This window comes from Fringilla coelebs (genome assembly GCF_963513975.1).
Source record: "Fringilla coelebs genome assembly, chromosome: 25".
NCBI classification, from domain to species: Eukaryota; Metazoa; Chordata; class Aves; order Passeriformes; family Fringillidae; genus Fringilla; species Fringilla coelebs.
Window position 1 is genome coordinate 1,938,574 of NC_140051.1, and position 13,547 is coordinate 1,952,120.

Genomic DNA, 13,547 nt, shown 5'->3' on the forward strand with positions numbered 1-13,547 from the left:
CCCTTGTGATGCACTTTGAGTGGATGAGGGTGGGGTTCAAGCTGTGGCTCTGGCTCCCTGGGAACACCAGCTGAGCCTGAACCCACCAAAAACTGCTTCAGCCCCTTTGGCCCATGGCTGTGTCAGGTTCTGCCTCTCACGGCTGCTCTGATGGCAGGCAGGCAGGGGCATGGCCACTCACCTCCATGCATGTCCAGGCCACCTTTGTCACACGCACAAGAAGAGCAAATGCTTCATCACCTGGCTGGGGTTTGCTGGAGGGGAGACTGGGCTAGAACAGGGAGGGGATGGGGCTTCTCCCAGGGTTTCACCCCTCTCCCAAATCAGGCAATAAAACAGTGTTTCCTTCTCGCTGTGTGTGGACACCATTTGTCCTGTCCCTCTGCCTGTGGCTGCCTGGGCTCTCTGTGTGTGTCCCTGCCACGCTGGACCCTGTGCCTTCCCAGCCTTTAAGTGTCAGGACACCAGGCTGGACAGTGTGGGGCACGTGTGATCCAGGGGGGCACCACACAGAGGAGTGCAGGTGCTGAAACTCACATTTCCACACGACCACGGGTGTGAGCTGCTTCCTCCCTGGGACAGCTTGCCAAAATAAGGTGCAGGTACCAGCTCAGAGGCCAAGGGAGTCTGCTGGCACAGCTCTGTTGTGGCAGCTGCTCCGGGGGTATTTGCCCAGGTCTTTCTGCTTGCTGGGAGGAGGCTGTGAAGCAGGAGCAGGGCGCTGCTGCCCACAGCTGCAGCCTGGCAGGAACCAGGCAGGGCGGAGGGGAGGCCCTGGGCTCTCCAGGCTGGGCTGCACACGCAGGTAAGTGCCCCGCAGGGACGGGGTGCCAGGTGCCAGCTTGCTGCTCACCAGTGCCCAGAGGGTCCCGGGAGCCGTTGGGCAGGAGGAGATGCTTTGGTTTGTGTCGGTGTTTACGAGATGCCAGCTGTACTTGTTGGATTTCACACATCAATAAAACTTATATTTATAGTGTACTGCCTGCATGTCTCCCTTTCCTGAGAGCCTCGAGGGCACACGTGTGATGTGGGGCGTTGAATTTGGGGTGCAAATATGCAGATGTGACCCCTCGGTCCCAGCACCCCTGGGTGGGCTGGCGCTTCCCGGGACAGCACCCAGGGACTGCGTGTGGCCCCAGCGACACAGCTGCCGCTTGCTGGGTGGCCAGAGCGGCTCTGCCGGCAGCGAGAGGGCAGGCACAGGTGTGCGTGTTTGTGTGCGTTAAACGGGCACAGCCAGCCCCCAGCTCCTTCCCCCGCTGGGGAGGGATCCTCTCCGCGGCAGAACGCGTCCTTGCAGGCTCCGGTTGCCCAGCCGGGCAGCAGCTGGGAGCGCAGACCCGCCAGATGTGTCCGGAGGACATCCCCGCCTCGCAGCACATCTGGTAAGAGCGCGGCTCCGGCAGTCCTCGGCGTGTTTGGGAGCCCGTGGGGGCTGCGGGTGTTCCTGCCGGCCGCTCTCCCGTCCTGCTCGGGGAGCTGGCAGCGCCGGGTGCGGGTGTTCCTGCCGGCCACTCTCCCGTCCTGCTCGGGGAGCTGGCAGCGCCGGGCGCGGGTGTTCCTGCCAGGCTCCAGCCGCTCTCCAATCGCGCTCGGGGAGCTGGCAGCGCCGGAGCGGGGCGGGACGGGGCAGGATGGCGTTGCAGGAAGTTCTGCCTGCGAAGCAGCCGCCTCCGCAGCGGAGCCGTACCCGGGACAGGCTCGGCAGAGGCGGATGGGCAGCTCCGGGCTGCGCTCCGTGAGCCCGGCAGATCGAGCACGGGCAGTTCCCGGCTGGAATCCTGCAGGACGAGGTAACCCCGGCGCCGCTGCCGCCTCGCTCGGTGCCTGCCCCGGGCTCCGGTCCCTGCACCGCCACGGCCTCGCCATGGAGCGGGGAGCCGGGAGGGCACAGGGGCGAGGGCACGTCTGCCAGCAGGACACGGGGGTCCCGAGGGGGGTCCCTGGAAGGGCTCAGCAGCAGGACGGCAGCTCAGGGCCCTCGGCTCAGCAGAGGGGCTGGGAACGGGGCATGGGACAGCGTGGGGTTTTTTTCCTGCAGAGGCACCGAGGTCGGGACACCTGTGCTCAAGGTCAGCTCCTCTGCCCCCGCCCCTGTGCCTCAGTTTTTCCACCTGAATCACATAAAAAGGGACTGTAAACAGCGTGGGTTGTACGAGGTGTGAGTGAGTAGTCAGTCAGTCAGTCAGTCAGTCAGTCAGTCAGTCAGTCAGTCACCCTGCCACTCTGCCACCCTGCCACTCTGCCACCCTGCTTGTCCCTTCCTCTCGGCTGGGGTTTGCTTATGTCTTTCTCCCCTGTGCCTCAGTTTCCCAGGATGTTGGGGGCTGTGAGCATCGCCCGGGCTCCTGGAGGATCACCCTGCTGAGCCCTGCTGGGGCGTGAGCCTGAGTCAGCACCAGCACAGCCGGTTCTGCCGGGCTGGACCACACTGGGGCAGGTAAGGCTGGGCAGGGCTCTGCAGCACCACATCCCACAGCCCCCGTGCTCTGCTGAGCCCCCAGAGCCACTCACCCGCCTCACACACCCCTGTGTTTCAGGTGGAGGATGTCCCGAGCCATGCAGTGCCAGAGCTGCCTGCCCTGGGGCAGCTGGGCTCGGCTGCCGTGGTCCCTGGCAGGGACAAGGGGGACCCGCGGCGTGTCCGTGTGTCCTGCTGCCGTGCCAGGTGAGCTGGGCTCTGTGCCTGTGGCACTCAGCCCTGTCCCCAGCGCCTGTCCCTCCTGGACATCCCTCCCCAGCTGTGCAGGGGTGTGGGGCACCCTGGCGAGGTGTGAAGCTGGCTGGGGTTACCCTGCTGGGCTGGAGAGGGCCGTCCCTGACCATGTGCATTCCTCCTCCCCACCAGGTGGTGCAGGCAGGCGTTTCCTCAGGAGGATCCTTCGCACGAGCAGCATCTCCCTCCCCAGGTACAGTCAGTGTCACAAGGCTGGGGCTCTTTGTCACAGCACCCAGGTGGCAGAGCTGTCTGCCTTGGCACCAGGGATACTGCTTTACTTTCACCTAGACAAACGCCCAGACCCATCTCCCTGCCTGCTCCGACTCCAGCCCACCTCCTCTGCCTCTGCACGGGTTTTCTGGGAATGCACAGCCCATGGCTTGCTGACCTGCCTTCACCTCCCAGCCGTGCCCCTACCCTGGCCCTGCACTCTCCCGTGGTGTGGGGGAAGGAAGGGGTGAGCTGGCTCCTCTCAGCACTTCCCAGAGCTTTGCTGGTGATCTGCCCACCCTGCCCCAGGTGGGGTTTGGAGCTGCTCCCTGTGACACTCTCTCTCCTCCTGCAGGGGCTGTGTTCGCTACCAGGGAGACTCCCAGGAGAACTCTGCCCAGCCCAGCTCCTCTCGCCATGGTCAGTCTCAGTTGAGGAACGTGGCCTTTTCTGGTGAGTTTGCAGCTCTGGTCTGGAGGGAGCTGCCCCCACAGCAGGGTGGGGGCAGCTGCTGTCCTAGGCAGTGTGAGGGTTCCCCATAACTGGGTGCTGTCCCCTCTCTGCAGTGGCTTGGGGCAGGCAACTTCCCCAGTGCCCTGCCAGTGAGCAGCCCTTGCCATGTCCAGCACCTTTCTCCTTGCAGGTGCCATCAAGAAGCACCAGAAGAGCCTGTCTGCATGGTTCAGCCACCAGCCCAATGAGGAGAGGCAGTTCGGCCCTTCCTTCTCTCTGGATGCCGTCCACGTGGACCCAGTGATCCGGGAGAGCTCCCTGGAGGAGGTTCTGAAGCCCTCCCCTGATTTAACCATCCAGAATCAGCTCCAGCAGCCCTCTAGAAAGGTGATCAGCCTCCACAACCTCTTCGACGTGGACGCCTGCGGGCGGCAGGTGAAGAACGTGGTGCTCTATGGCACCGTGGGCACGGGCAAGAGCACCCTCATCAAGAAGATGGTGGTGGACTGGTGCCACGACCGCCTGCCCCGCTTCCAGCTGGTCATCCCCTTCTCCTGCGAGGACCTGTCCCACAGCCATGCCCACGTGTCCCTGCGGCGCCTCATCACCAAGAAGTACCAGCACCTCCGGGACGTGGTGCCGGTGCTGGAAGCTTCCAACCTCAGCGTGCTCTTCATCCTCAACGGCCTGGAGCGCCTCAGCCTGGACTTCCGCCTGGCTGGCACGGAGCTGTGCTGTGACCCCAATGAGCCCGTGTCTCCCTCTGCCATCGTGGTCAACCTGCTGCGGAAATACCTCCTGCCTGAGGTCGGTGTTGCCCTGCTTTGTGCTGGGGGAAGGTTGGGGGTGAGCCCTGGGGTGTGACAGGGCCGTTGGGATCATTATTTCGCTGGGAGCAAGCAGGCAGCCTCTGTTCCTGGAGGGACTTGCTAAGGTGGCCTCATGTGCCTGGTGGGATCTTTGTGGGGTAAGGTAATGAAGGCTGTGATCTTCCAGATTTTATTTATGTCTTGGAGGTCTGGTAAGGTAATGAAGGCTGTCATCTTCCAGACTTAATGTCTAGGAGGGAATGGGGAAAGTCCTTCTGTCCCCTCTGCCTGGGCCAGGTTTGATCCAGTGCCTTTATGAACCCCACCCTGTGGACAGGGTGATCCTCGTGCACCTCTCGGTGGGTTACACCCTGCTAGCAGCCCCAGACTCATCCAGCCCCGTGTCCCCAGGCCAGCATCATCGTCACCACGCGCCCGTCGGCCGTGCGCCGCATCCCCGGCAAGTACGTGGGGCGCTACGCCGAGATCTGCGGCTTCTCCGACACCAACCTGCAGAAGCTCTACTTCCAGATGCGCCTCAGCCAGCCTGGCTGCTCCGGAGAGGAAAGCCAGGACCGCCGCTCAGCGGAGCAGGAGAACCTGGTGGAGATGCTGTCGAGGAACTTGGAGCGCCACAACCAAATAACGGCTGCCTGCTTCTTGCCGTCCTACTGCTGGCTGGTGTGCACCACCCTGCACTTCCTCTACTTCACCAGGACGGTTCCTCCCAGCCAGACCCTCACTGGGATCTACACCAGCTTCCTGAGGCTCAACTTCAGCGGGGAGGTGCTGGACAGCACCGACCCCACCCACATCTCCATGATGAAGTACGTGGCCAAGACAGTGGGCAAGCTGGCCTACGAGGGGGTGATGTCCCGCAAGACCTGCTTCTCAGAGGAAGACCTGCGGCAGTGCTTCGAGGTGGAGATGAAGACTGAAAGCGAGCTCAACCTCCTGGAGGTTTTCCGCAGTGACGTCTTCCGCTTCTTCCTCAGCCCATGTGTGCAGCCGGGCAAGGAGCACACCTTTGTCTTCACCATCCCCGCCATGCAAGAGTACCTGGCAGCCCTGTACGTGGTGCTGGGCGAGAAGAAGACCCTGGTGCAGAGAGTGGGGAAGGAGCTATCAGAGGTCCTCGGGAAGGTGAGCGAAGACGTGGCTGTGGTTGTGAATATCATCTCCAAGGTGCTGCCCCTGCGCTTCCTCCCCGTGCTCTTCAACCTGCTCAAGATCTTCCCTCGCTACTTTTCCCGGGTGGGTGGCAAGGACAGGGACACCATTGCCCACACCATGGCAGAGGAGCTGTTCAAAGAGGAGGACTACTACAACGACGATGTCTTGGACCAGATCAACTCCAGCATCCTGGGCGTGGAGGGCCCCATGCGCCACCCCGATGAGGCCCCGGATGATGAGGTCTTCGAGCTCTTCCCCATTTTCATGGGCGGCATCCTGTCCCGCCGCAACCGCGCCATCCTGGAGCAGCTGGGCTGCTCCATCAAGAACCTGGCAGCCTTCGAGATCGCCAAGGCCATGAAGAAGACGGTGATCAGGAAGGGCCGCAGGGGCCTGCCCCCCTCGGAGCTCATGGACTACCTGTTCTTCCTGCACGAGTTCCAGAACGAGCGCTTCACGGCCGAGGCCATCCTCTCCCTCCGCACTGTCAACCTCTCCTCCGTCAAGATGACCCCTCTCAAGTGCTCTGTGCTGGCGTCTGTCATGAGCACCACGTGTCACGAGGTGGAGGAGCTGAACCTGACCTCCTGCAACCTGGACAGCAGCAGCTTGAGGACCCTCTTCCCTGTCCTGCTGCGATGCAAAGCTCTCCAGTGAGTACCAACTCCTCCTGCCCTTGGGCACTGCTCAAAAATTGGGTTTTTTCTCACCTCTGCCCATCAAGGGATGCTTTAGGAGCCCAGGTATGGAAGACTTAGGAAAGGGCATGTTTATCCTCAGTGCATTCCTAGGGAACTACAGCTTCCAACATGCAACACTCCTTGAGCAGCCTTTCTAGGGCACTGCATGCTGGGATTTGCAGTCCCAGCTCACCCTCCCGCCGCAATTTTTGGGAACTTCCCTGCAGCTGGTACAGGCTGGGCAGGCTGCCAGCTGTCCTGGCAGACCCGAGTCCCTACGGGAAGTTACCCGGCATCCCCGTGTCGTTAGCTCTGTGAGGAGTTTGCAGTCCCAGAGGTGGGAGTCTGGGCTGTGCAGATGTTCCCACAAACGTTCCAGAACATTTGTGGAGCTGCAGGTCTTCCTGCTGCCCAGGTGGTGGCGAGACGTGCTCAGCACAGATGGATCGGGCTGTGCAGCTGGGCTGTGCCGCACTTCCTTCCTCCAGATGCTCAGGAGGGCTTGATGGAGCCCTGATCCCTCCTCTGACCTTCACCCACCTCCTGAAGACTCCGCCATCCCCTTCCCCTTGCCCTGCTCCTGCTGGCACTGGCTCTGCTGGCTCATGCTGGGGTGCGGTGTCACTGTGCTCCCTTTGGGAGAGGAAACCTGGAGTGGCCTAGTTTGGGGAGCCCAGGGAGGATGGTGATGGGCAAAATGGAGCGGGCAGGGCTGCCAGGCTCACAGGTAACAGCCATTTTGTTCCTATCACCCCCGTGTCTTGCTCTGCGCCAGTCTGCAGCTCAACAGCCTGGGCTCGGACGCCTGCAAGGAAATTCGTGACCTGCTCCTGCATGACAAGTGTGTGGTGAGCAGCCTCCGGTGAGTACAGCCCCCGCCCTGCATGACACTGCCACTGCTGTCCCCCACGTGCCTGGGCACTCCCTGAGCTCCCGTGTCCCACAGGCTGGCCAATAACCCCGTGGGCGAGCAGGGCGCTCGCTACCTGGCCGAGGCGCTGGCCAGCAACCGCTCGCTGCAGCGGCTGTCCCTGCTGCACACCGCGCTGGGGGACCCCGGCGCCGAGGCCCTCGCCCAGCACCTGGCCCAGAACCAGCACCTGCAGGAGCTCAACCTGGGCTACAACTCCCTGACGGACACGGCGGCCCTGCATGTGGTGGAGGTGGCCAAGAGGCACGAGACGCTGGACAAAGTGCAGTGAGTCCGCTCTGCCGCGCCCCCGCCCTTCTGCCCGCGCGGGATCCCTGCCCCGCGTGCCTCTGTCCTTCCCCTCAGCCCTCACCAGTGTCTCCTGCTGCCTTCCCAGTCTCTACTTCAACGACATCAGCGAGGATGGCAAGAGGGCTCTTGACAGCCTGCGCATGGACCACGACGGCGTCAGGGCTCTGGTTTTCCTCACGGCGGGCACCGACGTCTCCGATTACTGGTCCCACATCCTGAACGTGGTGCAGAGGAACCTGCCCTTCTGGGACCGCGAGCGGGTCCGGCAGCACCTCGCCCTCCTCCTGCAGGACCTGGAGAGCAGCCGCAGCCAGACTGCCAATCCCTGGAGGAAAGCCAAATTCCTGCGAGTCGAGAGCGAGGTCAAGAAAATGCTGGGGAAACTGCAGGATGGGAGCCTCTAACCTGCTGCCCATCCACCAGCCAGGGTGGGGCAGTGGAGTGTGCCCAGCAGCACATTCCCTGTGCCCTTACCCACTTGGAGATGCTGGGTGGATGGTGCTGTCAAAGGTGCTGGGTGTGTGGGGCTCAGCCTCATCTGCAGGTGAGGCTGAGATGTGGGAATGGGACAGAAACAAGGCCAGGAGCAAATGGGACTTGTTCTTCTGGGCTTGTGGAAAGCCAACCCCTGCACCCCAGCCAGAGTGCTGGCAGGGAGCAGGACTGGGGCTTGTCTGTGAATCCTTTGGGAGCATTAAAGTGCACCTCTCTATTTCCACTGAAGCACACTAGTACCAAGACTTGATCTCCTCTTCGGGCCCTTCCTGGGGAGGAATGTGGAGCAGCTGGAGTGGAGGGTTCTCCCTTTCCCCATCTCCCAGCACTGGCAGGGAGCAGCCCACCTCTGCTCCAGTGCTGAACCAGTCATTCTCTCCCCACTGTGTGTCCCCCTGGAAGCCACCAGGAGCTGTCCCCAAGCTGGGTGTCCCAGAGTGCTGGTCCCTGCTCTCAGCTCTGGCTGGCAGTGCCAGGGGCTGGGAGGGCAGGCAAGACTTGGGGCTGTTTAACCATTAAACCTGGGGCGTCTTGGGAGAGGCGGGGACACTTCCCTGCCACTTCACCCTGTACCTTGCTCCCTCTGGCAATCCCTGCAGCCATGAAGCAAACAAAAGGTATGTGCCGGGGAATCCTCTGGAGACCCTTCCCCACACACACAGGCCCTGCTGCCAGGTGGAGCAAGGCAATGTCAGAGCCCAGGCAGCCTGTGAAAGGAGCCAGAGGCAAGCAGGAAAATGTTTCCTGGTGGGGATGCTGGGGATGCATCCCCTCTCCCTGGGTTTGGGGTTCCTTGTGCCCAAAGAGGTGTGGAGGGGTTTTATGGGGGGGTGTGTGCCAGGGAAGGTCTCTGTTTCGTTCTCCTGGCTCCAGCAGCTCTCTGGGATCCTGGTGATCCTTCTCAGCCCTCCCTGAAGAGCCCTGTAAACCTCCAGGACTGAGCCCATCTGCTTGGCTCTGCTTTGCCCCCACAGTGAGTGCCCATGGGACCTGAGCAGCAGGTCCTGCTCTTGGGATGCAGGAGGACAGTGGTGACAGGGCCAAGGAACAACCTGTGCTGAGAGACAGAGGGGCTTGGGGGCTGTGTGGGCTTGGCAAACCCCCTCACCCAGATGGCAGGCTCAGCCTGAGAGTGGACAAGCCCTGTGCTCAAGAGTGTGGGGTCTGCTCCCAGCCCACCCCCTCCTGTGCTGACCTCTCCTCTCCCTCTGCAGGGCTCGAGGGAGACAAGATGTCCATCATGTAAGTGCTGATCTCCCCTTGGCCAGGGGCTTTCTGGGGCTCAGGAGACGTGGGGAATGGTACAAGAGGAAAATCCCCTCTGGCTTTTCCCAAGGAAAAGGAGGCACAGGCCTCAGTTGGCCCTTTCTGGGAGGAACAAGCTCCCCAAGGCTGGGGGAGGCAGGGGCAAGGCCATCCTGCACTAACATGGCCTCTCCTGCCCTTTATCATTTCAGAAAATTTGAATTTAACCCCAAAGTTGGGATCGACAACCCAGCCTTGACACTGACTGAGGACACGGGTAAATACACACCCTTATCTCCCAGGGTGTCCTTGTGTCTGCAGGGGGCTGTGGCACCTGGGTGTCCCTGTGTCTGCAGGGGGCTGTGGCACCTGGGTGTCTGTGTGTCTGCACAGAGCTGTGGCACCTGGGTGTCCTTGTGTCTGCAGGGGGCTGTGGCACCTGGGTGTCCCTGTGTCTGCAGGGGGCTGTGGCACCTGGGTGTCCGTGTGTCTGCACAGGGCTGTGGCACCTGGGTGTCCCTGTGTCTGCAGGGGGCTGTGGCACCTGGGCACTACTGGGGTTCTGAGCTCTCTGTCACACTGGGGACCTGTGGGAGGTGCACACAGAAGGGATGAGCAGATCCCCAGCCCAGGATGGGGTGCAGAACTTGTGAGGATCCCTGCAGAGCTCTGCTCATGGGCTGTGCCCCCACACAGATGGTGAGGGCTTGGGGGAGCCCCGCTTCTACCTCCTGACCAAGGACAGCACAGAGACCTTCGGCTTCTGCCTGCACGAGGAGCTGGGCTGCCAGGGCCACGTCATCCGGCAGATTGAGCTGGGGGGGGTGGCCCAGCGCAGGGGGCTGCAGGACGGGGACCGCCTGCTCCAGGTCAATGGCCACTTCGTGGACCACATGGACCACCTCAGGGTAAGCTGGGAGCATCCCATGGGAATGCCTGGGTTCCTGGGATTCCTCATTCCTGATCCTGCCCAGCCAGGGGCACAGAGGGTGCATGAGCCCTGCTGGCCCCAGGGACCCTGATCCCACCCCATCAGAGGGTGCCTGCCCAGGGTTCACAGCCTGGGTCCTTCCAGGTGGTGCAGAAGATCAAGGCCAGTGGGAACCAGGTCCTGCTGGCGGTGCTGGATGGTGACTCCTACGAAGCAGCCAAATCCCTGGGCAGGGACCTGTCCCAGATGCTGCCGGATGACATCCGCCCGCGCCTCTGCCACATCACCAAGGACAAAAGCGGCTTTGGCTTCAGCGTGTCGTGTCCAGAAGGTAAAGCAGGATGCTGCCACCATGAGCCTCCCCGTTGCAGCACCTCACTCACCCCAAAGTGCCCCTTCTGCTCCTCCTGCAGGCACTAAGGGCACCTTCCAGCTGTCAGTGCTGCAGGACGGGCCAGCGGACAGAGCAGGGGTGCCACCAGGCTGCTGGCTGCTGGAGCTGAACGGAGAGAGCGTCAAGAACTACTCCCACACACAGCTCACCAGAAAGGTGCCTGCTCCTGGCATGGGGGGTGAGAGATGGGGCTGAGAATGTCACTGAGCACCTGTGCTTCCCATCCAGCTTAAGCAGAGCGGCAACAAGGTGACATTGCTGGTGGCATCCAGCGCTGTGGAGGAGTTCTATCGCCTGCGGGGCCTGCGGGTCACGGCTGCCTTGGCAGACACCTCCAGGCTCCCCTTCAAGGTCCGGGAGCTGCACCTGGTGAAGGGTCCTGCTGGCTATGGGTTCCTGCTCAAGGAGGACGACTGCAGCTCGGGAGGAGTTGGTGAGAGGGCTGAGAGGGGCAGTTTGTACCTGATCAAGGCATTTCTGAGGGTTGGTAAGAGCTGACAGCTCTGTGCCTACAACGGGACCCTGTCCCCACCTGCCCACGGGGGTCAGCAGAGCCAGTTCCCCTCTGCGAGCCTCTGCCCCCTCCCTGTGCTGTGGCAGGCCAGTTCCTGTGGGATGTGGATGTGGGGCTGCCAGCCGAGCAGGCAGGGATGAGGGAAGGGGACCGTGTGCTGGCCGTGAACGGGGAGAGCATCGAGGGGCTGGACCACGAGCAGACCGTGCGCAGGATCCGCGCCCGGGAGGATCAGGTGACGCTGCTGGTCATCGACCCCGCTGGGGACGAGTTCTACCACTCGGTAGGTGCTGGGGGCACGCTCCTGCTCTAGCTGGGGAGCCCTGGGGTGCTGTGAGGCTGCACAGTGGAATGGGTGTTCTGCACAGGGGCTGTGTGTCCATCCCTCTTCTGCTCTTCCAGATTGGGCTGTCCCCCCTGCTGTTCTTTGAGGATGGTGACCCTGCCTCAGGCTCCTGCACGCCCTCCCTGCCCTCTCGAAGTGGCTCCCCTGTACTCTGTGACGTTGAGGTGGCACCCAAGGGACCTGTGTCCTGGCTGATGGCTGCTGCCAACAGTATAGAGATCATACAGGTAACTCCTCAGGGCAGTGCTCACAGCCTGGCAGTGCTCTGAGTGCTGCCACCTTCCTATTCTGCCCATCCTAACATTTCCTGGCACCTGTGGTGCTGCCAGGAGGAGGCTTTGTGGTCCCCTGGCCGCAGGAGCCAGGCAGAAAGACCCCTCCAACCTGTATCCCCACAGAGCCAGCGCCAGGAGGAGCACACAAAGCTGTGCCAGGCATTCTAACAGCCCAGGAGCCTCTGGACAGGCTCTCCCACACAGCACCTCCACCCAGGCCACGTCCAGCCCGTCGGGCCTCAGCACTGCTCAGCATGGACCCTGCACACGCAGCTCCTGTGTCTCCATGCCTGGCTCACAGCATGACACTCCCAGGGACTCGTCTCTGCTCACCCAGGCTGGCTCAGAGCTTCTATCAACCACAGTGGCAGCTCCTCCTAACCTGACCGCAGACCTGTGTCTTTGCCTGCCCAGCTACCTCCAGGGATTCCTCAGGACATTGCACTCAAGCCCTTGCCCAGCTCCAGGCCCTGGGAGGTCCCAGGAGAGCTGAGGTGCTGCCCTCTGCACCATGACCCAGGGGACTTGAGGGTTGGCTCAGATCTGCACGTGCATGGACATCTCTCCCGTGCTTCTCCTCTCCTCCTCCCCCTGAACCTGTGGGCGGTGAGTGTCCACCAGCCAGCACCACCCTGTTCCTGCACCACCTTTTTGGGGTGATTAAAGGACAAATCCACACTGCTGTTTGTGTGGGCGATGTTATGGACAGCACTGCAACTTGGCAGCATATCCCAGGGCCAGATCCATCCTCTCTTCCCAAGCCTGGAGTTGGGAAGTGGATGTAGGAAGCTCTCCAGGTGTGCTGCTGGGAGGGTGGGGGCTGAGAGCCATCCTGAGAGCCCCTGGGCACTGCACCTGCAGGAATCTGAGAGCAAACTCCTGCAGGCATCCCTTGTGGTCCACAGCAAGGGTTGTTCCTGAGGGTTCCCCTGGCAGGTGACACATCAGGAGCATCCAGAGGGTTCCCCTTGCAGGTGACACATCAGGAGCATCCAGAGGGTGCCCCCTTGCAGGTGACACATCAGGAGCATCCTGAGGGTTCCCCTTGCAGGTGACACATCCGTTCCTGCCCTGCCAGGGCAGTGACAATGCTGGGGGAGGGGACGGGGGGGATCCCAGTGGGGAAGTTTCACCTCTCTGCCGAGCGTGGGAGAGTGAAAATGAGCACAGAGTTTTGCATGTGGCCAAGAACCACAAACCTCTGGCTGAGGTTTTACCTCGGCCCCTTCTCGAGAGTGAACGGAAACGCCACACCAGAGTCCCTGCCTCTGTGTCCTCTGAGCTCAGTGCAGGCAGCTGGGGTGCAAGAAGTCCTTGTCCAGAAACTTTGGGAGCTGACAGCTCGGCAGGGACCAGCTGCAGGCTGGTTTGGAGGGGAACAGTCAAGGGAGAGGTGGGAAAAGCTTGGCTGGGAGCCCCCAAGCAGCACCAAGGTGTGGGGTCCCTGCATCTGCCCCAACAGTCCCAAGTGAAACCCTCCCTGGAGTCCCAGATGAGACAGTCACAACAGTCCCAAGCAAAATCACCCTTTGCTTGAAGTCTCACAGCCCCAGCTTGGGGTGAATCATGCCCAGAGAAGCAGATAGTCAGGAATGCAATTACTCAAGCGTGTTCCCTGATCTCTTTGGATCAGAGCCATGGTGATTTTTGTACTTGGCTCTCACAAAGGCAGTGTTGCCCTCCCCAGTTCTCTCCCCAGGTACTTGTGGTAGTGTGGAGCTGGCCAGGGCACCTGCTGGTGGTCAATCCAGCTTGACTATTAGCCAGAATCCATTAGCACCTAATGGGAAAAGCCTCAGGAACACGGCCTCAATAAACGTTGACATATTTGAGGTCAATATAATCCTTAGGAAAATTTGCCCAGGTAATTAAAGCCAGACAAGGAGTTGCCTGTCCCAGAAATATTTACCAAGCTTTACCAAAGGCAATAAAATGAAGGCAGAGAGTTTTATAACCAATCCATGCTGGGCTCCCTTGTTGTGTTAAGTGCTGCTTCCTGCTGTGCTGTCCATTTGGCTCCTCAGCAAGCGGGTGCCACAGGGGAAGCAGAGCTCCCTGGAAGAGGCTGGATCCAGAGGCTG

At 61.4% G+C, this 13,547-nt stretch overlaps 2 protein-coding genes across 2 annotated transcripts; both read left to right on the forward strand.

The window, feature by feature from the left end:
- Positions 1–1,634: 1,634 nt before the first annotated feature.
- NLRX1 (NLR family member X1) lies at positions 1,635–7,983 on the forward strand. The gene is made up of 10 exons (XM_084221367.1): positions 1,635–1,793; positions 2,309–2,440; positions 2,541–2,668; positions 2,849–2,909; positions 3,285–3,382; positions 3,573–4,189; positions 4,603–6,017; positions 6,820–6,906; positions 6,991–7,242; positions 7,352–7,983. Exons 3-10 carry the CDS (start codon positions 2,548–2,550, stop codon positions 7,668–7,670), a joined length of 2,970 nt encoding a protein of 989 aa, XP_084077493.1. The 5' UTR covers positions 1,635–1,793; positions 2,309–2,440; positions 2,541–2,547; the 3' UTR covers positions 7,671–7,983.
- Positions 7,984–8,362: 379 nt separating this feature from the next.
- NHERF4 (NHERF family PDZ scaffold protein 4) lies at positions 8,363–11,355 on the forward strand (the record flags this gene model as incomplete). Its single annotated transcript, XM_084221426.1, has 8 exons — positions 8,363–8,378; positions 8,976–9,003; positions 9,219–9,283; positions 9,703–9,914; positions 10,082–10,268; positions 10,351–10,487; positions 10,560–10,764; positions 10,932–11,355. 8 exons carry the CDS (start codon positions 8,363–8,365, stop codon positions 11,156–11,158), a joined length of 1,077 nt encoding a protein of 358 aa, XP_084077552.1. The 3' UTR covers positions 11,159–11,355.
- Positions 11,356–13,547: the final 2,192 nt, after the last annotated feature.

Coding starts and splice junctions, on each gene's coding strand:
- NLRX1 (XM_084221367.1), top strand. CDS start 2,548: ATGTCCCGAGCCATGCAGTGCCAGAGCTGCCTGCCCTGGGGCAGCTGG. Junction 6,018..6,819: donor CTGCGATGCAAAGCTCTCCA/GTGAGTACCAAC, acceptor GCTCTGCGCCAG/TCTGCAGCTCAACAGCCTGG. Junction 6,907..6,990: donor TGTGTGGTGAGCAGCCTCCG/GTGAGTACAGCC, acceptor CGTGTCCCACAG/GCTGGCCAATAACCCCGTGG.